Raw genomic sequence first — 24,386 nt, 5'->3', positions numbered from 1 at the left:
ACGAGATTGTTTTATAGAGATTGTTTTATAGTATGAATGGACAATCAGCCGTTGTTTTTTTGTATCTGGGTGAATTTCAACCAACCAAATATCGGGATAAGATGCTCTCGTGGATGGAAATGGCTTGGGTGATAGGAATGATCATTTTAGCAGGTTACTTTCAATTAAAATATTATTTTTATTATTTTGATACAAATATAAATTTTATATTTCTACTTTTAAAAATATCAAAATTGTCAAACCTCCTTTATATTTTTATGTAATTTAAATTTTTCAAACATGCTGTTTTTTCCCCTAGAATTTCCTTTTATAAATGTTTCTTTTTTTTACTCGTTGAAACGTGATATATATTGTTTACAAATTTAATGTGAATCGTTTGAATATTTCAGGTGTCGGTTGGATTATTATTCCACTGAACGTGAACTTCATGACGGCCGGTTTCTTTTTCCACTCCTGGAATCTTTTTGTTTTCATATGTTCCCTCCCAGCCTTGTTAACTGGAACCTGGTTGCTATTTTTCCCTGAAACACCTAAGTATCTCGCAGAAACCGGGCACAACGTTCAAATGTTGAATGTTTTAATGAGAATGTACTCAGAAAACAGTGGAGAACCTCCCAAAGAATATATAGTGAGTATCACATTCATTTTTCAACGACTATTATTTAATATAATAGTAAAATTGATTAGAAGATATACTATACATTGTTATAGATCAGTTCCATATTTTTGTAACATTCAGAAGTTAGGAAACAAAAGAAAAACATTTTCCAAATAGAAATCTGTGCTTCAAAATTTTCATTTGTAATATTGCATAAATCAGACTACATGGTATTTCTTCTGTTTCTTAATTGTTCATTCAACTTTATCACAAAGAGATTCGTTTTATATAATTATATTTTATTTTAATTTAATTAAAGTAAAATTTCTAAATAAATAAATTAAAATTCCCGATCTCTTTTCAGACCAAGCTCCGAAATTGCGAGAATAATAATTTAAACGATTTGGTGCATCGCATACTGCATACTAAAGAGAGAGAAGATGTAAGCGAGAAGTCGTTCGAGCTAATGATAAAAGACATATACACGAAGACCATGATGATACTAAAGCCGCCGTTCCTTTGTAGAACGATCGTTGTGTGTTTGATCGCTTGTTTCGTCACTTCCTCTTATTACACGCTGACTTTATGGCTGCCAGAACTCTTTCATAGATACGCAGACTTTCAGGAGGCGTTTCCCAATCAGACGGCAAGCGTTTGCACTTTGAAGAGCGCGAAAAATGTTACAGATATAGTAAGTGTTCGGATGATGAATGTAAATGCAATTTTTAAATGAAGTTTGATTGATTTTCTAATAAAAATTCATTGGTATACTCCGTATATCATAAAAATCATATAAAAGGTATATTGGTATAATTGCAAAGAAGGAAGAAGTATAAGATAGATAGGAGAAAAGAATAATTTTTATACAAAGTTTAGTAGATGCTCATTCATTTATTAGTCATTAGATTGTTATTCATGTAGTATTATTCTGCAATTGTAATTATTCTATGTTTAGGAATTAGAAAGGAGCACTGGGATGATCGCCAAGAAAGAATTGTAGAATAGGTAGAAAGTAAAAGTTTATACACAAAATTTAAAAGTTTGTCATTCATTACAATCAAATTTTGTTTATAATAAGCCTCACAATTTCAATTTAATTTTAAGATGAGGGAGATTAATTAAGTAGGTTTTGAATTATACAAGTAATTAAAGTTAGGAAGATTAGTGAATAATAAAATAATATTATTAGGTACAAAATTTAATATTATACAAATATAAATATAAATACAAAATTCTAATGATTTAATAAGAATAAAATTTTTGCAGGATATGTCGGATGATCCGTTTGGTTGCAACTCCAGAGTACAAACTAGCGTGTTCGTGCATACGTTTATTTTGGGTGCCTCGTGTATTCCAACAGGTCTGATATTGCCATTACTCGTAAACTACGTGGGGTATAAATTTTTCCTCGGTAAGTAAATAAATATCTCTTTATTCTACTTTTAGATTGATCCTTAAATATATTTTTTAAATTTCAATTTAATCCTCAGTTGAGTTCTTTCAAAAGTTTGTTTTAGACAAAGAAATTAGAACAGTTAAGTATCGAAAAATTTTATCTGGTGTTTCAGTGATAACAGCCTTTATTCCCGCTATTGTGACGGCTTGTCTCTTCCTGGTGGAAACATCCATCCAAAACTTGATACTTTCATGCGCGTATGAATCCGTCACATCCGTTTGTTTGAGCGTGGTATACTGCCTTTTGGTGGACCTCTATCCAACACATTTAAGGTAATTTATCTAAGCATGATTTTTAATTTCCTTTATAATTACCGAAAAAACTAATTTCTTTTATTCTATTCTACCGCAGGAAAAAGTAAAAGCTTTATTATTCCTCTCTGTATAATATAATTTGTTTGTTAATATCGCATTACTAATGTCGAATTAAGTTAAATATAACAACGAAATGATTCTTAAAAAATTTCCGTCGATACTTTTCAATAAAGTGTATCTCAATTTAGCATTCTAGGAATGCTAAAATTCCCTACAAAATAGTAAAAGGTTATACCCAAGGATTTGTTTCAATCTTAGATTAGATACATATCGACCTCTAGCTCTGACAATTTTTTAAATTATTAAAAAATTCCATAAACCATGCCCCCAAGAGTTTCATTCAATTTCAAATTAATCAATAAGTAGTGAACTAGTGAACTAGTGAAAATTTCTAAGAGTCTCAGAAATCGTACCTGACTTCAATCACGCATGCATATAAACCTGACAAAAACAAGCAAACAGCGTGCAATAAAATATAAGATTTCGTTGATATAATCCATAAAAATAGTATCCGCCAGCTGCTCTCTCGGGGAATTAAATTGCCCTGGAGTGGTTGCCGATAAAAATCACTCGAGTAAGTGATGCTCCAAAATTTATTTCGATTGGCGTGACGCCTCCTGGTGTGCGCTTATTTTCGATTAGTATGCACTCTTGAGATAAAAGTAAATTTTGCGTGATCTCTTAGCGCCTTCGGTCTTCTCCCACCTTTCCTCCACCGTCGCTGTTCCCTTCAAGAAATTCGCAACATTCTTGTTTTTGTCTTTCACTGATACGAATGAAAGCTTATCGTGTCTTTATCGATCGTTATAAATATCCGTGTACGATATAACGCTTATTTTCTCACCGTTCTCTGGTTTATTTATAAAAAAACGATTAACTTCACCACTGTCGAATATTACAGGCATCTATCGATCTCGAAACATTATCTCGAGTGTTCTTGCTTTCGATACCTAAGATAAAATATTTATCTCTGTATATAATTATCATTATCGTTAATATTAGTAGTAGTATCGTCCTAACTGTATTAGCGACACAAAATTCAATGATTGCGAAAAAAATGGCGTTTTTTGCGGAATTTCCAAGATTCGTCAGTCCACATTTCTATTGATAAGGTAGAGTTTAACTATAGGTAAAAATCATCGAGGTTAATTGGAATTAAACGTTGCTGTCGTAACGAAGAGCCATGTCGAAATATCTTACTGGAATCTATGATCTAAGCAGAAATTTTAATTAGGGAAATGATTTGTCACTTTCTTCCTTCTTTCTTTTACATCCTTACTTGTGAATGGATGAAAACCTATTAAATTAATTATGGATAAAAAAATAATTGTAATTAGGAGTCAATAAGGCTTGATTGAAGTTTGGTACCTTGTTTTAATTTTGAAGTGCTATTCTGTTTCAGGGCAATGGCGTCCGGCCTGTCTGCATTCATCAGTCGAATAGGTGCTATTAGTGGTACTCTAATGATCGGATACTTGATAGACGATTACTGTACATTGGTAATCGTCATTGTGGCTGCTCAATTGTTTCGTACGTATTCAAATTTTGGTCTTACAATATTTTTAATTTGGTGTAGAGTTATCTTCATATAGATGGCTCGTATCGTATCAACTATTTGATTTATCGTGTTGAAACAGCGATAGTGTCATAATAGTACTCGTTACACTTGTTATTAGACAATAACTTAGGCTATCAAAATTAATTCTGTTTTCTATGTTACCGCGTGTATGTGTTTGTGTTTATAAATGTATCTGTATGAGTCCTGAATAGTCGTAAATATGTTTATAAGACTTTTTAATTTATTTGTCACGAGCTCTTACGTAGTCCTTATAAGGTGACTCAGCTGTCGAATATTTATGAGTATACGTGATATTTGTCTTTTATATTCCAGTGAGTGGTTTGCTTGCCCTGTTCACGCCTGGAAGAAAGAAATCAAAAGCAGATATCGAGAAATCTTAACGATAGTACGGATTAAAGTAAGAAATAAGAAAAAAGGATTAAAAAAGTTTCTACAATTATAAAAAAAATTTCGATATCTTCTTCTTCATCTAAATGCATTTCACTTGGAAACAAGAAATATATAAGTAATCGTATCGATAAAAGTAAAAATATAATTAAACTTGAAGTAATTAGAAGATGTCTTAGTTAACGCTATAAAGACACAGTGTCAAAATAACCAATTACAAAAATTTGATAAAAATTATTTGTTATATTTGAAGCATTGGGAATGTTTCCTACATATGAAACATTAGAAGATCATCAAACTGATTTTTAGATTAACTTTTACAATATAAAAGAAAATATACTTAAAAAATCAAACAAAAGTTTTGGTACTTCTAGTGCTAAATAATTTTATTTTCTGTTAAGTTTGTAAACTATTATATACGTATAGAGTTGAGAATGTATGAGGATTCTAGAAATAACTGAAATTCCATTCACGACATTTTTATTTTATGCAAATGGTCAATGACGTCTTAATCTCTTAACTAGAAAAAACAAGTTAATAATTTATTTTCTCTACAATATTCAACCTTTTGAACGGTAATAAGGATTAAAACCAATCAGTCCTTTATTGACTTTAGACTTTTTGCTGCAAAAAGAATCTTCTTTGACTACTGCACTTGAGAACTTCCCAACAATAGAAGTAGATAGAGGAAGTATCATTAAATCCATTAGGGTTTACTTAAACGTATGACAACGAAGAAACAATACGACATAAAGTGTCTTACGCATTGCACGATACGTATTTGGGTTAATGCAGAACAATTTAACGATTTAAACGTGTACACACAATGTCATTAAATTGCACTGCATTAGTAAAAATGCGTGACGACGAAGTTTCTACGTAAAGTACCTCGCGACACAAATAACGCTTTAATTTACGACCGAGCTATATCGGTTCCACCAACTGTACTTACCTTCACCGTTACATATTTATATCACTGCAATACGATTCAGTGACACCGAATACATATATGTACGACCACCTTCACGTGGAACCTTCGCTGTTGTGTTTACATCAGTATAAAATGATTTGATGAGACCACGTGTATGCTTTTTTTTAAATTATATGTTACATTAATAAGGATAGAATTTTTACATGGAGCTTCCGCCATTATGCATTTTTATAAATACAGATGTATAGTATATATATTGTAGACTGACACAATGATACTGTATCACCGTATGTACCCATTTTCAATCTGGAAAAGTTCTCAAATGTAGTTACCGAGAAAAAATTGTATGGTATTGTTGAAGTTTCTTAAATGTGTGTTTGACCAGTCAATAGAAGATGTTGCACAAATTTTGCTACCAATTAGGTGGCCTCCACTTTATTCCTCATCTCTCTACACATACGAATATGATTCTAATATGCACGATACGATACAACAGTTAAATTTAGATGAAAAATATTAGTCTAAAATTTACAGTATTTCTTTCTGTATATTTAGAATGTTAATTTCTGGCAACGAGTTATTTAGAAACGTCATCTCCTAATTATTAAACATGGTGCCTGTTTACTTTCTGCTTAATGGCGCGGAAACATGTATTTAAGCACGGCTAATATCCGCGTGATGTACATTTTGTTAATACACATCGGAAATATTTAGTAATTTAAGAGAATGCGTGTAATTAATCGAGTGCCTTTTGTAAATTGACGACCTTGTTCTTATGTACTCGTCATCGATGCGAAAATCGTACGTGATAGAGTCACGTGATGCACAGTCTTCGCGAATACTCAGCAAGTTCGAGAGATTAACAGTAATGAAAGTATGTACTTTTCTACGTTTCTAAAGCTTTTAGGACTCTTCATTGAGTATCATATTGAGTATACTTATTAAAAAATCCAGGCTTAAAGAATATGTAAATCTTGTTTAACCATTTTTTTTTTTTTTTCATATTTTGAATATTTCTTCATATTGTACTTTAATCTTCTAATTTATAGAAGAAGAAAAATGGCTATTATTTTCCTTTTTGAGATTAGAATACAAAGGTGTCTCAGGGAGAGTGTGAAACAATTTGAGAGATATTACTATTCTTAGTACGTACAACAATTTTATTGCTGTCACAGTAAGATTACAAGACCAATACAAGGTGGCCTTCAAGAAACATTGAAAGTTTCAGATCTTCTATTAAAAGATGCCTTAAAGATTTTTACACCTGTCCTGAGACAACCTGTAGTATATATACAACGAAGAGAGTTTCAAATAAGTAGATTAATATATTTAGTACTTAATGAAGTTAAAAAGAATCTAGGAAGAAAGTGAATGCTCAATTAAATCATTATCGCGACGATCTCCTGTATTGTTAACACAGTGCTACGATATTTTTTTAACGTTACAATTATACAAAGCTTGAGCTTATCGATCGTCGAACGTGACGATCGTGTTTCCGACGCGATTTATTCTTTTACTTTTCTATATATGAGACTTTTTATATATTGTAGACTGTTTATATGCCAGCCATCGAAGTACAATAAAATATTTGTTCTCAGTGAACCTATCAAACAAAATTACTTTTATTTTTTATATTCCTTAAATCATTCTTTTATCAATTTAAAACTTATTCATATCCTTTAATTAATAATCTTAAAGATATTACAAAACATGATAACTTATTAACCTCTTCTCTCAAAAAAACGTCAAAAATCTCAAAAACAGTCTCCTTTGATAACTCATTTTTCCAACAAATTGCATGTCGAAAACGCCACTGATTGTAGACATGAAATTCCCCACTCCACTACGATCAACACCTCGTGTATCTATATTAACTTGATTCGACGCACGGTATAGCACAATTAGATAGCGGGTAGGCCCCAGACACAAATTGAAACGACATGCAGTGTCTCGTGCATGCGCGGCAATACTGTCGTGTCCTCAATTCAGCCCGATCTAGACGAAGCCAATCGAAAAACCAACTTCTTCCGTTCAAGTGATCGTTCTCCACGCATCATATACATATACGCGATATATAGAAACACATTTGGCTGGCGAATTAAATAGTCCTTCGCCGTGGCTTACATTCTAATTAAGGCGTCGCGTCGACACTTCGAGGAATCGCAAATTATTTCCCTACTTTTATCCCCGCCTTGTTCTAAATTTCAACGATAGAATGAAACGATTCGAGAGAATTACATCATTGAGCGATGATCGTCTTGATTAATCGCGTTTGAAATTTTAGGAATGATCAGATTAAAGAAGCCTATCAGTTGATAGGTGTCCAGAATTGTGGAGGGATCTATCGGTAAGATTGCAGGATTTCTTGAGTTTCTTCCTTATCGATGATTATATTTCCCCTGCATCGTTGTAAAAATTAAATAATTCCATGCTGTTAAATAACCATAAATAGGTAAACGATGTAAGTGCCAGAAACAAACATTATTCAGTGCAAACAACGAACATATGTTTATCTAATTTGTACTTTACTTTGACATAAATTGTAACGATCCAAGAAAGTAAAATAAGTTATTCTAGCACTTATAGCATTTATTACATTCAGCTTAGAATGTCCTGTTTTTATCACTTTTATCGCTTACATCGATTATCGATTAAACTTTAAACTTAGAGCGTTTAAAAACCAGGTTAACCAATTTCATAAATTAAAAAATGAAAAATATCATAAACATTCTCCGGTTTTCATTTATCTTAGAATTTATGTTTATTAACCAACGTTAATTACCTTGTTTTCTCACAATTTTAATCTTCAAGAACATGGTACTTTCATTACTCGAAATATTAGAAATCGATACGATTATAGATAATTGTTTAGAAATCTCATATGACACGTGCACTTTCATGCAGTACAAAATAGCACGTTCCCTTGCAAAACACCCCTGTTGATTGACGCTCTCAGTCAATGAAATCCTCCTCTCTCTCCGTAGATACCGACTGTACAAAAAATCTGCTCTATTTTCGCAGTAATATTTTACGACTTTATATCAGTGCAGCCTATTCGGCATTGTTGACATTGAAACCAACTTTAAGTGGCGCGTTTTGCAGTTGGATCGCGGCCATCTTTCCGGAAGATCCACTCCTTAAATTCCCGTCTCTTCGTGCAAGTATCACATTGATCTCTTTTGTTCTTTTTACATTTTATCTCTCACGATCGAATCTCGTGATAGCGTACATTGACGATATGATAATCGCGACGAAGTTTGTGCTCGCGGTTGCGACGCATCAATGACGGAAATATTGGGATAGCGATCGAATATTTGGCGCGAATCCACAATCGGCGTCGATCGCGTGCCAACATACAGGCGCGCTCGCGCGCGTACGATATGCGAACTTAAGGAAAATTACGGTGTGCTTCGTCGATCCGCGATTTACATGCTTAGTTTCGTTTTATACCCGACGCGACTGTTACTTCTATGCTGGGCCTTCACTGTTGTGACTTCCGTTTAAATATACGAGTTCTTTTAAGCATATGATCGTATATTACGAGAGGGAAAAGTAATTCGTTTTGATAATTATCAGTGTGTCATTTTAACACATTTGTGAATACGTTGACGAGTAAGAGACTCAGTGGATGAGCGGTACAGGTGTACTATCGTGAAAATACAAGGTAAGTAGAAGAAACTATAGGTAGGTTGTTACTTATGTAGAAAATTTTCTTATGACTTTCTAAGTCTTTTAGTGAATGTCGAAATTTATATTACAGTTTAACTTTGTTACTGTTCCTCTGAACTCCTTCAATGTCATAGTCACTTCTACAATAATTAGACTTTTTTGTTGCTTTAACAAGATTTCTGTGGATAGTCTAACACCGTGTGCTGTTATTGTTCATAGTGTCAAAATAGTAGAATGGTAGAGTTCCTGTGTACACAATGATACTTGCAATAAACAAAATTTTTTATAAGAGTTTTAAATTTTTAATTATTAAGACTATTTAATAAAAGTTGGTATACATTGATATAAATATTTTCATGCTTATATTTACAAGTGAAAGGTTTTATGAAACAGTTAAAATAATGACTTACATGTGAGGAAGCTTAATGTTCGATAAGATAGTTTCATCTCGTTTCTTTCTTTTCGAGTGTTTAGTGAAACAAGAATCGTGGAAGTCCTTCAGTACAATGTTTGGATCAGTTTTTCGAAACGACGACGTACACGTGTGTTTGATCAAACAGACATCGAAATCGTCGTCCTGATTACGTAAGACTGAGACTTGGCTATAGTCCGAGTAAAATGGCCACGGTTTTCATTCAGTCGACCGCTGGCCACGGTAATCACAATTAAGTCTGCCGCGTCTAATCCTGTTGTGGATGTCGCTGGATCAGTTTGGGGAAAAATTGGCGTATTGGGATAACGGATGATGAACGATGGCGTAAATCAAGAAAGGTCACTGGTTTGTGGATGTCTGACTTTGATATATCGGTCTATGAACAGAAGAAAATTATGCATTTTAATACCGTTCTTTCTTTTAGTAATTATAGAAAGATGTATGATAATAATGTGCAGAAGACGTTACAATAAAAATTTTTTTCCTTTTTGTTCGGTGTCTCAGATATATTTTTGAATTAGTTACCTTGATATTTACAGGTGGGAAAAGAATCTCGGGATTTAACTTTTTAAGGTAATTAGTGAAGTGGTTAGTATACTGTCCTATTTTTTGAAGATTGATAAACATCTGGAATGGTTTGGAATAACTAGTGAATTAAAATTAAAATTAGTAAGTATGTGGAAAACAAAATAGCAGAATGTTTTTTAGGATTTTAAAGTTTTACAATACCTCGATTTGGAATATTCTATTCCATTATGTGGAAATCGCGGTTGTAATCTGTCGTGAGGAACATTACTATTTTGCAGAAATTTCACACTTTTCAATTTAACGAATCTCATAAATCAAAATTAAACTTGAGGCTAAAATTAAACTTCGATTTGTAATATTCTTATTTCAGTTATAATCTACGTGAGTATGACTCAAACGTAATCCAATATCGTACAACAAGGCATAAAAATAACAAATAAATATTATTCATTATTGCCACTCGACTAATCTTTCAATTGTTTGAGTCACTCCATTTTCGAGCGGAATTTCAGGAAGAATATCAACAACTTGCACTCGACTAATATATTTTCCATAAAATGGTTTTCTTCTAGTATACTCACCAACCACTTGTTTAATGCTGCGATATATACAACTGAAATATTCAAGGTCGATAAGGGACTATTTCTAATTCTAGGATTTCAACTATACGATTTTGTGATAATGATGTGACGATCTTAATCTAGAAAATACAAAAAAGATGTTTAAACAAAAATTTTTTGTTTTAAATGTCTTATGTTTAATAACATACCTTAAATCATTAATATTACAAATTTCATGAGACAATAATATCGCTTTAATCGATTTATGGTTTATAGCCCACAGATTGCGTACACTACTGTTTCTCATAATTTTTGCGATATAATCGACAGTGATTAATGATAAGTCTCGTGATACAGTGCTATTTACTGATTAATTTAATAAAACTAGCTTTTTATTTGAGCTCTTATGTTGTCGATTTACCTGATTTTTCTTTGCATTTCTGATGTAGTTTTGATTTGATGTAGGTAAGTTCATTGTTGAATAGACAATCAATCGGATTTCGATTAGTTTCTATCTTTCTTAAGCGTAAGCTGGATTATATTATAGATTAAGTTAACATAATTTGTGTATAATAAAAATGAGGGCAAAGTACAGTACAAATAAGAATTAATTAAAATTGAATTGAAGTTAATTTGAGTAAAATTCGATTAGGATATATTAAATTGAGTTATGTTGAATCATGTTTAATTACATAGAGTTAGGTTAAATCAAATTGTACCTGAAACTAAATTTTGGGCGTCATGAATACTCATCTCTACTATTTCATTAAATTTTTAATTATGTTTATCCTAAAATTGCAACTAATCCCTGATTATTTATTAATGAACTCAATCTGAGACACTATCGTTAATTTTATCCTATTCTCACTTAATTAACCGAGGTTAATCTCAACATCGAATCTATATTATTTCACAGATAACTCGGTAGGCACTTCTGATAAAACTTCCTAGATTCATCATTCGAATGAAGATCACGAAAGTTTGCGTTATTATTCGATGTATTCACTCGATAAGCCTGTTTACGTCTATGAATCAAAATCGTGGTACCAGATTGCGTCTCTACTAGTTCTGTCTGGTTTAGATAAAACTTAACCTCAAACAACAGTCATGTCTAGGTCAAGTGTAATTAATTACAATACGATATTTCATAAAACTTACCTATCTTTCTTAACAAATACCTTCATACGAATCTGATTCATCACTTCTTACCACGATATTAAAAAAATTCCGCATGAAACAGCATTCCGTAACCAAAGCATGGTAAAATATTAATCAAACTAACACGTGCGATTAACCAAAATGTGTTCGCGGTCTTTTTAGCCGCATCAAATACGATGAAAGAGATTTTTCGATGGTACGGCCATAAATAAGTCTTATAAAAGAAATCGCAGATAATAGCGATCAGTGTTTACGTTTTGGTTAAAACGTCTAATTAAGATCACGGTTCACGAGAGCGCGTCGTTCTGCTTCGGAAATACCGACCGGAAATGGATTGCGATGCCATCTCGTGTCCGTATTTGACACGTAACAAATTTATCGATAATTAAACGAGTAGCCAGCAAAATGTAAACTGGCTTATTTTCTTTCCTCAAGTGATATAAATACATTTCTTTTCGTCACGAGAATATTTAAGAGTATGCATTTCGTGTGCTTAAAAATAAGAATAATAATTAAGATAACAGTAAGCTATTTATTATGATGACCAGGATGAGAAGAGCACGATTTTTTTATTACAGCATAAGTAGCATAAAAATATTGATATCCTCGGTTTCATCTTCACTCAACAGATTAATTTCTATTAACTAACTAATGTATGACCATATTAAAATACCCTTGATTTTAATACTGTTATAAATATAACTATGTATTGTCAGTTCATCTTAACGATTAACAATTAACAAATTATTTAACATTTTTCAAGGAATAAAATTCTCTTACAAAATTTTCTTTTCTTTTCCAGTAGATTAACACTAAAACTACCAAAGCAATCAAAATGACTTGTATATTTTTCTAGATCATTAATTCTTGAGTGAACTAACAATTTATATTACAATGAAGTAATCTAGACTTAACTTACAGATTGCTGAATAACAAAATTCTTTGAAAAAATTCTCCTCTCTTCTCGAATGGATTAAATCACGACTAGACAAAATATCACGGTCAAAGGATCTAGAATAAGCAGAGATAGTCTCAAGCATGATATACAACGCGACAAACACGTTACCTCACGGACCTACCCGAATCCCGTTGCAAACACACTGTTTAGTTATTGCGAACTTCTTGTTTGGACAACGTGCATACAGACCCTGAAAACGTTGCTTAGCTCTTTGCCGTCATAAATAACACATCACGGTTGAAGAATCCTCGTCAGCTTCGTTCCTCGTGTCGAAGTCCCTCGAACCGCGACATGGTGACGTTTTGGCCCAGAAATGGCACTCATCGTATTTTTTTCTGGAATACTCATGCACAATTATTAGTAGGTCGGCAAACAGAGGAAGGAAGGTAACCACCAGCCTCCGTGGCAGATAAAAGTATCGCTGATATCGGAATTCTCGTACATAATAAAACGGCCGCAATGAGTAAACCCGTGTATTTTAATCAAAGTAATCTAAAGCAATTAGAAATCCCGTGATACCTGTTTCAACTGTCTTATCGAGTAGAGTGGCGCGCGATCGTATCGTGACAGGGGCAATTGCAAAACCCTCTTAACTCACACATGCCAGGGTACACGCACGAAGCCTGTGTGTACAGAGTGTAGAAGGGTTTTAACAATTTTCAGAAAAGACTTTTTCCTTTGCGGAAACTCGGAGCTCTCCTGTCGCGAAAGGATTGAAGAAGAGGGAAATACGGTATCGGACAGGTAAAAGAAAGAAAGAGATAGGCAGAGATAGGGAGAGAAGGAGAGAATTGTATCTTATCTGGCGAGGAGGCTAATAACCAGCCACCGAAAAGAGAGGAGATATATGTCGAGGCACGATCGATTTTTTGGTCAGTCGTTTGTTCGCCACGGAGGATCGTACTTGGATCAAAAGAAAAAAGATCGTTTCCAGTGATATTGGTATCGTTTCGTTGCAGAAGCCTCGATTCTCCGAGTTGGATTTGTCGTTGTGGAGTAGGTCATCAAGGATAGGTCAGAGAAGAGATCGGTCGATACGATCAGAGATTTGATCGAAGATACGATCCACGGAAGTCGTAGGAAAAGGGAAGAGGGATATTTCCGTGAAGGGATAGAGAACGAGAATCCCTCGGTGGAAATCATCGTCGCATTCGCACAGGCGATAAAGACGGCGATCAAATACCACCGAGTGTTCACCAATGAGCGTGGCGTACGGTGGTTGCACACGAGGACAAAACCGTGGAACACGCACGAGGAACAGACAGTGCTGCACTTTGGCGATCGGGGTCCTCCAGAGTCCCGGATTCTCTCCAACACCACCTGACCTCATCACCTCCCGTGAGACTGACAACCTGCGCAACGTAATCGTTAACCATGGGTAGGTTTGATGGTCTGTTTGAAGTGTAGGAATCATGATGATGATGATGATGATGATGAAGATAATGATATGACATGATATGAAATGATGATGTGAGAATGAAAATGGTTGATAGTTTGAGGGTTGGATATTTGGCTATGAAAGTAGTTGATGGTGTTGCTATAGATCATTTTTTATATTCTTTTAATTTTTGTCTTGTTAATTATGGTCATGTTAAATAATTTTGTGGACTTTTAGTAAGTGATTGAAGAGAAAGTTTGATGTGTTTTAGCAATTGTTGTATTGATTGGCACTTTGTTTGTAATATAATTATTATTATATATTAATTCTTAATTTTGATTTATGATTATGATAGTTAATTTCATTGGAATTTTTGATATCTATTTATTTATTATTACTTGTTAGTTTTTTAGAATGATTCTTGTGGCTAGCGACATGTTATTTTATCATGGTTATAATCTTCATTGATGGTTTTGATTGGAATTAGTAGATATTACTAGTATTAACATAATGATATTTACAATAGATACTATCTTAGTATCACAGGTAGTGATTAATAGAGATAACACATATTATTGCCGTTTTCCTATTCTTCTTAATAGTACTATTAATATCACTTTTGCTATCACTGTTTTGCTAGTGATACCATCATTACTAATCAATATCGCTATTGCTATTAATATAAGATTACTCAATCAGAAATTCTCATTGTATATATACATACGTATCGAAGGACGATTAAAAATGGATTAATTCGTCCTCATTCCCATAAAATTAAATAACATTCTTGTAGATAAAAATCTGTATCAAATTTTCAGCTTATTATAACCTACAAATTAAAAGTTTCATACTGTCAATTTTCATACTAACAAGTCGCATGTTTTCGTTATCAAAACATTGGCTACCATTATCGACGTACCAAAATCTCTTGTAACCATTATTGAAAACTTTCTGCATGATCCATCGAGACATCGCTTCTTCAAATATCTTATTCAGAATAAAATGTTGTGCTCACTACTACGAACAAAATAAAAAATATTTAAAGAATAAAACTTAAAATACAAAATAATATAAAAGTTCAAAATAAAATTATAATGTTTATATCACTAACGAATGTCATCTTGCCATCTATCAAACATCTTTGTAATTATTATGGAAAAATTTTCGCATGATCTTATCGACTGTCGATTTCTCGAATATCTCGTTCAACGCAACAATTCCATCGCAAACACGTGTCCACGAAACATACTGGAATACTGATACATTATCGCGATGTCTCCCTATAACAATAGAAAATCGATGTTTTGAGACGCTAATAAATCTTTGTTTTTTGACAGGACTCGACTTCTTGGCAGACGGAGGTGCCGATTTCGAGCATGCAATCACCGTAACAGGTAAATCGTTCCCGACTTTTGCTTCTATTTATTGCGAATTAACACAATTCTGAGATAGAATGCCGTTCGATTTGTCGAAAACTGATGAAAAGTTTATCGGAAGAACGAAACGATCCATCTTTATATACAGACTAAATATCATTGTACATCTCGTTTACAATAATAATTCTGTTTATATGATTATTAAGATAATTCGGAAATTTATCTTGATTTAATCAGCTCAAAATAAATCTAATGGAAATTAATTACATATATAGTATTCTAATTTGAATACTTTCGTTTAAACATCTTTACTTACGTATCGACTAATTTTTAGAGAATTCTGGTTTAGGTTATATGAATTTATATGTAAACTGACCGAATATATCATATTTAATTTAATTTCAAATATTGTTACACTAATAATAACACTAGGAAACTGAAACTACCAACGTCAAAGTGACGATTTATATATATTTTATTGTTATCAGAAACATCTAGTTACTTTTGTCTAAACTATAACATTAATTATAATAGAAGTTATCAGAGAGAAAGACTTAAAAAACTTTGAAAATATTTAACGAAGATAGATCTTAAAATCAATGATTTTGTTATAAAATGTTGTGAGAATATCTAATGAGTTTGATTAATATATCCACAATAAACAATGTAACTAAATTATACCGTTGAGTGGAAAATTTATATGTCATGTAATTTGGAACAGCACGAATATTTAGGAATATGTACATATGTAAGTACAATGATTCATAATTTACATTTGCTGTTTTATGGTGCTCAAATAGAAGGTAGACATATTAAACATTTCTCATGAGAATGAAAATTAAATTTCATACTGCACAAAAATTTATCTTCATATTTTTTAATACCAAGTACATCTAGATACATAGGTACTCCCTACATATCCATAAGTATATCTATGGTATATCTACATATGTACACATCAAAGGTTGGTAGACTAGTGTAAAATTCGTTTAGTCACGCTAGCGCCACTGTTTGTACAGGTTGTGCAAGTATTTGAATAATATGGTCATAAAACCCAAATCCGCGTTGTAGTCGAAACATGATATCAAGTTCAAGATCATTGTTTGATTTGTATCGTCACAGTCCTTATCGAATGCATATTAAAACATGCAATTTTTTTCGGAAATTTTGATTCAATCGGAAGATTCACTCGCCGTCAAATCTAACCTCTTAACTCCTGTTAGTCACAACAAACTCTGATTCTTATGACTGGAAGTCTAATGGAAGTAAGTCGACAGTTTCTTAGTTCAATCCTTATCCCTTACCAATTAAAAGATTGGAAATTGAAATTACAAAATTTTTTTTTTGAATTGATTTTTTTTGTTTTTAATTGATTTTATCTTAATTACAAAATAAGTGGAAAAAGATGTCACGTATTTAATGTTACATACTAAATGGCAGTAACGCTAAAAATATCGTTCGCCTAAATTTAGAAAATAATCTAATTATCCGAACCGGATATAATAAAAATTAGCTAATCGTAAAAAATTATAAATTTTTCGAAACACCACACACAAACAATCATCTTATCTCTTCGCGGTGAATATGACTGTTGTGAAAAGAAGAAAAGAAATTTGCAACAGATAATTGTTGACTCTTCGAAGATTTGACAAGGGATCAGAGCATGAATCAAGTGCCAAACAACTTAATTGCAGCGATAAATCCTTTTTCTTGCTTAACCTTTAAAACTTCTTGAAGATCTGTCTAAATATTTAATGGATCATATTTTTCTTATCAGGATTCGGGAAATTTCATTACATGCTACTAGCAATCTGCGGTTTAATTTATATGGACACTGCCATTGGGGTCACGATACTTTCTTTCGTATTGCCGGCAGCACAATGCGATTTAGAAATGGATTCCACTGCAAAAGGTTGGCTAACGGCATCCCCAATGCTGGGTGAGTATTCAATTTTGGCAAATCAATTAAAAATTTGCTTCTTTTCTTTAAATCCAAAATAATAACAATAATAATTTTTCTAATAACAAATATTAATTATTTTGACAGGAAATATTTGAATAGATAATTTATTAGTTCCAATCTGTTTTTTCGTCGAAGAAAAATGTGTCAGCTGAATTGTTACAAATTTTATAAATTTTCTAGTTACAAATCCTAATAGTAAAAATTTGTTAAGTGATCGATTTCGCATTTCTACCTGTAGAAAAACAGTTGACAAATCAAGTTTTTTTAATGATCGTTTAAAAAGTTTTTATTAAAAAATTTTGATATTTATCAAAGTAAGTTATAACGGCTAGTTACAAATAGAATCATGGTAATGATTCATTAGAAAAAGTGTCTTTTCATTTCTGTTATCAGGCGAATAGAGATGTCTGACTCGTGTCGCACTTTTCTACTTAAACCATCATCGCTAAACGCCTCATACGTCGAAAACACGTTGTTTAATGAAGAAAAACATTCGCATGTTGCATGGAAATCACTTTTATCAGCTAATTACCTTATTTCTTAGAATATCTTAGAAAATAATAAACTTTAATACACGTACTAAACATTTTTCTGTAGCCCTTATCTTTTGCCTTTTTTCTTTCACTATATGTCATAATTTCTTATGATACACTGATTCATTTACATAATATACGAATTCATATTTTATTATATATCGATCACTAAAAATTATTTTTTTGTTTATACATACTATTGTTATTAACCCTTATTATTAATCATTATTATTTATTATTATTATTTATTGTTTTTTTATTATTGTTTATTATTATTATTATTCTGTTATTTATAGGGATGGTAGTTGGTTCTTATATATGGGGATGCCTGGCTGATACTAAAGGGAGGAAAGTCGTTTTAATCGCCACTTTATTAATGGACGGTGTCGTGGGCGTCATTTCTTCCTTTGTCCAATATTTTTGGATCTTCCTGGTGTTCCGTTTCTTTAACGGATTCGCGTAAGTATTACTGTTATATATTTTCCTATTCCATTTCTCCGTTTATATATATATGTACATATATATCCTCTATGTACCCTTTGTTTATGTATACATATCCTTTTCAATCTTCCGCCTCAGATCATTTTTATTTTTCTTTTCGTTTTATTTCTATTTTTATTCTTTTATTTTATATATACAGCGTTACGGGAGCTATGGGAATTTGTTTTCCGTATTTAGGGGAGTTTCAGCCGACAAAGTATCGCGAACGATGTCTTTGTTGGATGGAAATGTTCTGGACAGTCGGAGTCATAGTATTACCATGTGAGTTTCATTTTACGATTTAATATCAAATATTTTATAACCTGACTAGAAATCCACCGCCACATGTTACAAAAGAATATTATTTAGTTCGATTAATAATTTGATAGTGGCTGGGGTATAATTCGCTTCACATTGAAACCACTTGAATGTATAGGGAAATTTCCCTACTCTCCTATTAGAATAACAATAAACGATGTGATGAAAATTGAGATAAAATAGAATATCGCAAAAGATTAAATTGATCTATTAAGTGGGCTCACTTTCCCACCTAAAGTGTTAATGGAAAAAATTCTTCTCTCACGATTATACCGCTTGATTAACTATGTTTTCTTTTCATCTATCTAGTAATCGCATGGCTGATCATACCAATGGACTTCATGTACATCTCTGACGCGTTTTATTTTAAGTCATGGAATCTCTTCGTAGCGCTGTGCGCTCTACCTTCGATAATGTTGGGCCTATGGCTCTTCGCATTTCCGGAGAGTCCGAAGTTTCTCCTCGAATGCGGCGAAACGGACGCCGCCCTCGAAGTATTTAAGTGGATTTATTCACAGAACACCGGAGAACCTCCTGACTCATACCCGGTAATTAATTACACAAATAAACTTCTTCTAGTTTAAGTTAGGCGGCTTAACAAATTTAGAGCCTTCATCCGATTCTTCATCTTTTCCATTTTCTTCATGTCTCGTTTACTTGTTTTTTAGGTAAAATCATTACAAGAAAAGACTAAAGACAAGAGCACAAGATCATTGAAGCTACACAAACGAAAGGACCTGAAGGTACTTTTGAAGGAAGTGCGAGACTTGACAACTGCTCTCTGCAAATCACCATACCTTAAAAACACATTACTCGCCTGTGGTATTCAATTCGGTCTGACCAGTAGTTACTACACCCTCATGGTTTGGTTCCCAGAATTATTCACCAGGTACCTAATTTTTCTAATCAATATAACACTTTTTATAATTGGAAGACAGAATATATTTTTAAACTAATAAAATGAACAAAAAAGAATACAAATCTGTTACATATAAAATTTGTTGTAATTCAATAGCATTTCTATGGTAAATTATAACAGTAAGTTATTTCCCATTTAACATACCTGTTTGACTATCTAATAATTAGCTAATGTAAAATTTGATTATTATTGACTAATAGTGAATAATAATTTGAACTAATAATTGTAGGTTCGAGCAATTTGAACACGAAAATCCTGGTAAGACCACATCGGTTTGTATAGTATCGGCTTTGCCAAATAATGGAACGCTGGTTGACGCTTATGGGTGCGACACCGTAATAGCACCTTCTGTCTACCTTCACACGGTTTACATTGGACTCGCTTGTATTCCTGGTTCCATCATACTACCGATTTTTGTTCATAAGCTCGGTGCTAAGTTCTTTTTGAGTACGTATACCATAATTTTAAGTACATGTACCTAACTCTGTGTTTAACTGCATCGCGTGATACTTCGTTCATAAATGCAAAAACATTAATATTTTATTTATTTATATTATTCAATATATAATATAAAACAGCACTTCAAATGGTAACGTCAAATTTCAGTTGTGTCACTATTGGTCTCCGGTGCAGTAACGGTGGCCTTTTATTACGTCGTCAATGCGACGCAAAATTTGATATTATCCTGCGTGTTCGAAGCTTTGACGTCTCTTGGTATCTCACTTGTCTATTGCGTAATCGTCGACATGTTCCCGACGAATCTCAGGCAAGTAAGATGTTCACGTTCCATCTGACTTATTTATTAGGGAAACACGCAGGCACAACCGTCAGAAAGATTTACGACTGCTTCTGCTGCTAATTACTCGACGACAACTGAGGACAAAATAACGATATTATATAGTAAACGACACATTTACATGATTCTTAATCATATGCTCTCATAACTTACCATTTACATCGAATTAGTTGCAACGCATAAAAAGAACTACTAAATAACTACTGAATAACTAATAACAAAGTTTTTACAAGCATAGAAATAAAGATATTGATAAGATGAAAATAATCGATAATTAAAATATATATCACAATTTATAATAAAATCGATCATGTGTTAAAAAAGATTATGTATGAATATTTTATACTAATTTGCATCAAAGTTATTTGTTTTTATTTTATCATATTTTTCTTGGGTGAATGAATAGACAATTATCAAATTTTCAGAGTAATGGCTGCCGCTCTATCTCTCACTATGGGTCGACTAGGTGCGTTGGTCGGTAACTTAGTGTTCGGCTACCTGATTGATTTAGCTTGTGTGGTTCCTATAATTTTATTCGCAGCGTTTTTATTCAGTAAGTATTTGAGAGTTTTACATAAATAATTTAGATACTCAGAATTATTTCTTACAAAATAACTAACTAAAATAAAATAAACGAATTTTCCTTGACGATTTAATGTTTTATAATATATAGTTACTAATGCTGTTAAGTATTATATTGAAGATAAATTTTAAAAGTATCACTTTCGCGTAATAAATGAAATCATTAATAACATTACATTTGAAATTTCATAAAATTACGAAAACGATATTTTTTTATAATGATATTTAATTTTTTATGACTGTTTTTAGTATGCGGATTTATGTCTTTCCTACTACCAAAGACAGGAAAAGAAACTCTCGACTAATTAAAGAATTCGTATCCTGAAGAGAATTAAGCTAGGAAAGTATTTTTGAAAATGGGAGGACAAGCGGCATGTGCTGACAAAAAACGTTCTTTGTTATGAGAAGTTCGAATTATATTTTGACAAACATTAGTACTGATTATCATGATAATAAGTGATCAAAGGAAATACTTAACACTTCGATTTCTACGGATGTTTCGTTTTTTTATAAGATTACAATGGATTTTCAAAGGAAAATTCATACTTATTTTTAACAGTGTGTAAATTCGTGTAAATATGTAATATTTATTTTTCGAACGTTTAACGTTCCATTTAAGATAATTGGATATTATAATCATAAATTAAGTAGGATAGTGTATAAATGCGGTTAATTATATTCAAAATGCGCGCCAGAAGATGTTAATGAGTATTTAAGAAAATAATAACAATATAATGCCAAAAGATGCTGTATAATGTTTATATTTCGTTTGTTCGTTTAAAAATACCTGTATTCCTGAACCGAAACGAATAAATATAGAACATACATGATCAATTTCAAAGTTAATGTTAGTAATATATATCATAAATAATACTCTACTTATACTGCATAGTTTTCCCTATTAATTTATTATGTAATACATTTATATAAAATAATTCTATGAAAAAAAAAGGAAGAAAAAAATTTAACTTAAATTTAAACTCAAACTTTAATCAAAACAAAAATAATATAATATTTTGTTCTTTTAATAAACTATTTATTAGACAACAGTAACTCAGTAATTTTAATTAAGACACCAGAAATAGTTGTTCACATCGGTATCTTAACCTACCCCGTGTTATCGAACGTCTAAGTTCTTAGTTGAAAAAAGATGGAACAATAGCAACATAACGACAAGAAAATACCTAAAGGCGCTATCGTTATAACCAACAAGCAGTTCGTCGGTGGTAGAAATTACGGTATTTGGTTGTGTGTTAAGTACAACGATGAATTGCAAAAGATAGTCGGTATTGACGAAAAAAAATACGCGACGTATGTGTTGCGAATGATCAACGCCGCGTTCCGTCCCATGATATAATCTTCGCTTCAAAGTCGGGGAAAATCTCGTGGCGCTGTTTCAGCAGCTGATCAACTGGCACAATCTCCAGGCAAAATTTTCGTTTCTAGTCAGCTAGGTGATCCGCTATAAACAATGGCCGGATATGTATTGAGAGTCAAAACGAAATCAGGTCAAAGGGTCGTGAATGGATTGCTCCCGCAGGATAAACTTGGCAAATTACGATCAAAGCTTGTTGAGATAACAGGAATACCAGCTGAGGCACTTCACGTTCTTGGTGGTTTTCCACCAAGACCAATTAATCTGAACGATGAATCGAACTCACTTGAAATGTGTGGCATCATTTCGGGTGACACCTTAATTGTAGAAGAAAAACCACCACTTTACAACGGAAATCAAAAACCAGAGGAAATCGGACGATCTCACATTGTTGATGAAAAAGATTTTGCCAATACACCTGGAGTACTGATGAAAAAGGTTGTACCTGCGGATAATTCTTGCTTGTTTACCAGTGTTGGTTACGTACTCAATGGTACATAATTTAAATTTTGTTTATATATTTGTATTTTGTTCAAATTGCAATATACTTATAATATATTTTTAGGAAAGGTTGACCCTAGTTGTGCGAGCTTCATGAGGGAGATTATAGCAAATGCGGTAGCATCTGATCCTGTAGAATATTCTGAAGCTTTCCTGGGCCGACCAAACCATGAATATTGTACATGGATTTTGAAACCAGAATCATGGGGTGGAGCTATAGAATTATCAATATTATCCAAATTTTATGGATTAGAAATAGCAGTAATTGATAGTATTAATGCTATAATCAATAGATTCGGAGAAGATCAACATTATGCTCAAAGAGTTTTTCTAATATTTGATGGAATTCATTATGATCCTTTGTATTTGGAACCACTTGATGTAAGTATCACTCTCTATATTTAAAAATACAGTGTTGCTTTTTTTTTCAATTTGGGCTTTTTTGTCTATTTATACAGGCTGGCAGTATTCAAACAATCTTCCCTACAGAAGATGAGAAAATATTGTTCGAAGCAACTGAACTAGCAAAAGAAGTCAAATCTAGTCGTCAATTCACAGACATTCAAAAATTTATGTTAATGTGCAATGATTGTAAAGTTAAATTAAATGGTCAAATGGAGGCTCGGCAACATGCTATGGAGACAGGTCACATGAATTTCGGCGAAGTAGCTGTGTAACGAATTAGATCGATCTCTTGGCAATTATCGATCAGTTTTAAGCGGACTGCTGTTTGAGAATCCTACTAAATTCAAGTCTCAAGCAGAATTTTCTACTTAAGCGAGGCTTGTAAGCGGACTAGCTATTTAATATTAATACTTTGTTGTTAATATAAGATATATGCAGTGCACTATGAGGATTGTTTAGACATGTAATATACACAGATTTTTAATTTTGACTAAAGATTAAAATTTCCTTAACCAAACACCAAAATTTATGTAATCACGTTCTATTATAGTACAAACAACTATCATTTAATATACCCAAGCACATTTTATCTCCTGTGTGTTTATTTCTATGTTCATTTTCATAGCAATAAGACAATCTTTGATTAATATCAATTTCTATTCATTTTGATGTAAATTGAGATAATTGTAACTCTGTTACAGAAGAAAAACTTAATATTTATTTCATTTTGCACAAATAATAAAAAATAACACATTTTAATTTAAAATAAATTTTTAATACAACACCTCAAAAATACATTTTTTGGTGAGATTAAGAATCTGTGATACTTGATTAAATTTGCCTAAACGGAATTCGTAGCCTTACTGCCAGTAAATGTGTTCCACACCATATATATATTTAAAAAAATAATAAATAAATCATAAAATTAATTATAAAGCGAAATGGAGTTTTACTTAGTTTCGCTTTTGATGGCAAATCAATTTAGCATCGTTAATAGCGAATTTTATATGAATGAACTACCACTCTCAAGAGGAAAGATGAAAAAAATAAAATGAATCACTATTAATATTAAATGACATCACATTTTTATTAATAAAGGTGTTACTCGATGAAAAACTGTAAAATGTTATCTTAACAAATATGATCTCTACTACAATAGTCTAATTTACAATTTAAATATATATATATA

At 32.2% G+C, this 24,386-nt stretch overlaps 3 protein-coding genes across 7 annotated transcripts in view; all 3 read left to right on the top strand.

Annotated features, from left to right (window-relative positions):
• Window positions 1–4,340, top strand: part of LOC108553220 (synaptic vesicle glycoprotein 2C) — an 18,862-nt gene extending 14,522 nt beyond the window's left edge. For 3 of the 4 annotated variants that reach the window (XM_017908032.1, XM_017908031.1, XM_017908030.1), the window contains exons 5-11: window positions 32–153; window positions 390–628; window positions 963–1,289; window positions 1,865–2,009; window positions 2,167–2,326; window positions 3,771–3,898; window positions 4,260–4,340. In XM_017908032.1, the coding sequence (XP_017763521.1) occupies window positions 32–153; window positions 390–628; window positions 963–1,289; window positions 1,865–2,009; window positions 2,167–2,326; window positions 3,771–3,898; window positions 4,260–4,327 (1,189 nt within the window). In that variant the 3' untranslated portion in view covers window positions 4,328–4,340. Of the gene's footprint in view, window positions 1–17; window positions 154–389; window positions 629–962; window positions 1,290–1,864; window positions 2,010–2,166; window positions 2,327–3,770; window positions 3,899–4,259 lie in introns of all 4 variants that reach the window. The other variant, XM_017908033.1, reaches the window with a different exon arrangement.
• An 8,983-nt stretch (window positions 4,341–13,323) lies between these two features.
• Window positions 13,324–21,624, top strand: LOC108553176 (synaptic vesicle glycoprotein 2B). Of its 2 annotated transcripts, XM_017907972.1 has the most exons (11): window positions 13,324–13,949; window positions 15,287–15,343; window positions 17,103–17,264; window positions 18,118–18,280; window positions 18,462–18,583; window positions 18,929–19,167; window positions 19,288–19,508; window positions 19,768–19,985; window positions 20,145–20,304; window positions 20,760–20,887; window positions 21,166–21,624. In XM_017907972.1, exons 1-11 carry the CDS (start codon window positions 13,946–13,948, stop codon window positions 21,219–21,221), a joined length of 1,530 nt encoding a protein of 509 aa, XP_017763461.1. In that variant the 5' UTR covers window positions 13,324–13,945; the 3' UTR covers window positions 21,222–21,624. The 2 variants fall into 2 exon arrangements, with proteins under 2 accessions (XP_017763461.1, XP_017763462.1); XM_017907973.1 differs by lacking the exons at window positions 13,324–13,949; window positions 15,287–15,343 and adding an exon at window positions 16,328–16,590.
• A 485-nt stretch (window positions 21,625–22,109) lies between these two features.
• Yod1 (Yod1 deubiquitinase) lies at window positions 22,110–23,714 on the top strand. Its single transcript, XM_017907993.1, has 3 exons — window positions 22,110–22,784; window positions 22,857–23,173; window positions 23,251–23,714. The coding sequence occupies exons 1-3, from the start codon at window positions 22,388–22,390 to the stop codon at window positions 23,467–23,469; spliced, it is 933 nt and encodes a 310-aa protein (XP_017763482.1). The 5' UTR covers window positions 22,110–22,387; the 3' UTR covers window positions 23,470–23,714.
• The last annotated feature ends 672 nt before the right edge of the window (window positions 23,715–24,386 follow it).

This window comes from Eufriesea mexicana, unplaced genomic scaffold, assembly GCF_001483705.2.
Source record: "Eufriesea mexicana isolate 0111107269 unplaced genomic scaffold, ASM148370v2 scaffold9538, whole genome shotgun sequence".
In the NCBI taxonomy this organism is placed as follows: Eukaryota; Metazoa; Arthropoda; class Insecta; order Hymenoptera; family Apidae; genus Eufriesea; species Eufriesea mexicana.
Note: the sequence above shows the minus strand (reverse complement) of the source record. Positions and strands in the feature narration are given on the sequence as shown.

Coding starts and splice junctions, on each gene's coding strand:
- Yod1 (XM_017907993.1), top strand. CDS start 22,388: ATGGCCGGATATGTATTGAGAGTCAAAACGAAATCAGGTCAAAGGGTC. Junction 22,785..22,856: donor TGTTGGTTACGTACTCAATG/GTACATAATTTA, acceptor ATATATTTTTAG/GAAAGGTTGACCCTAGTTGT. Junction 23,174..23,250: donor TGTATTTGGAACCACTTGAT/GTAAGTATCACT, acceptor CTATTTATACAG/GCTGGCAGTATTCAAACAAT.
- LOC108553176 (XM_017907972.1), top strand. Junction 17,265..18,117: donor AACGGCATCCCCAATGCTGG/GTGAGTATTCAA, acceptor TGTTATTTATAG/GGATGGTAGTTGGTTCTTAT. Junction 20,888..21,165: donor ATTCGCAGCGTTTTTATTCA/GTAAGTATTTGA, acceptor GACTGTTTTTAG/TATGCGGATTTATGTCTTTC.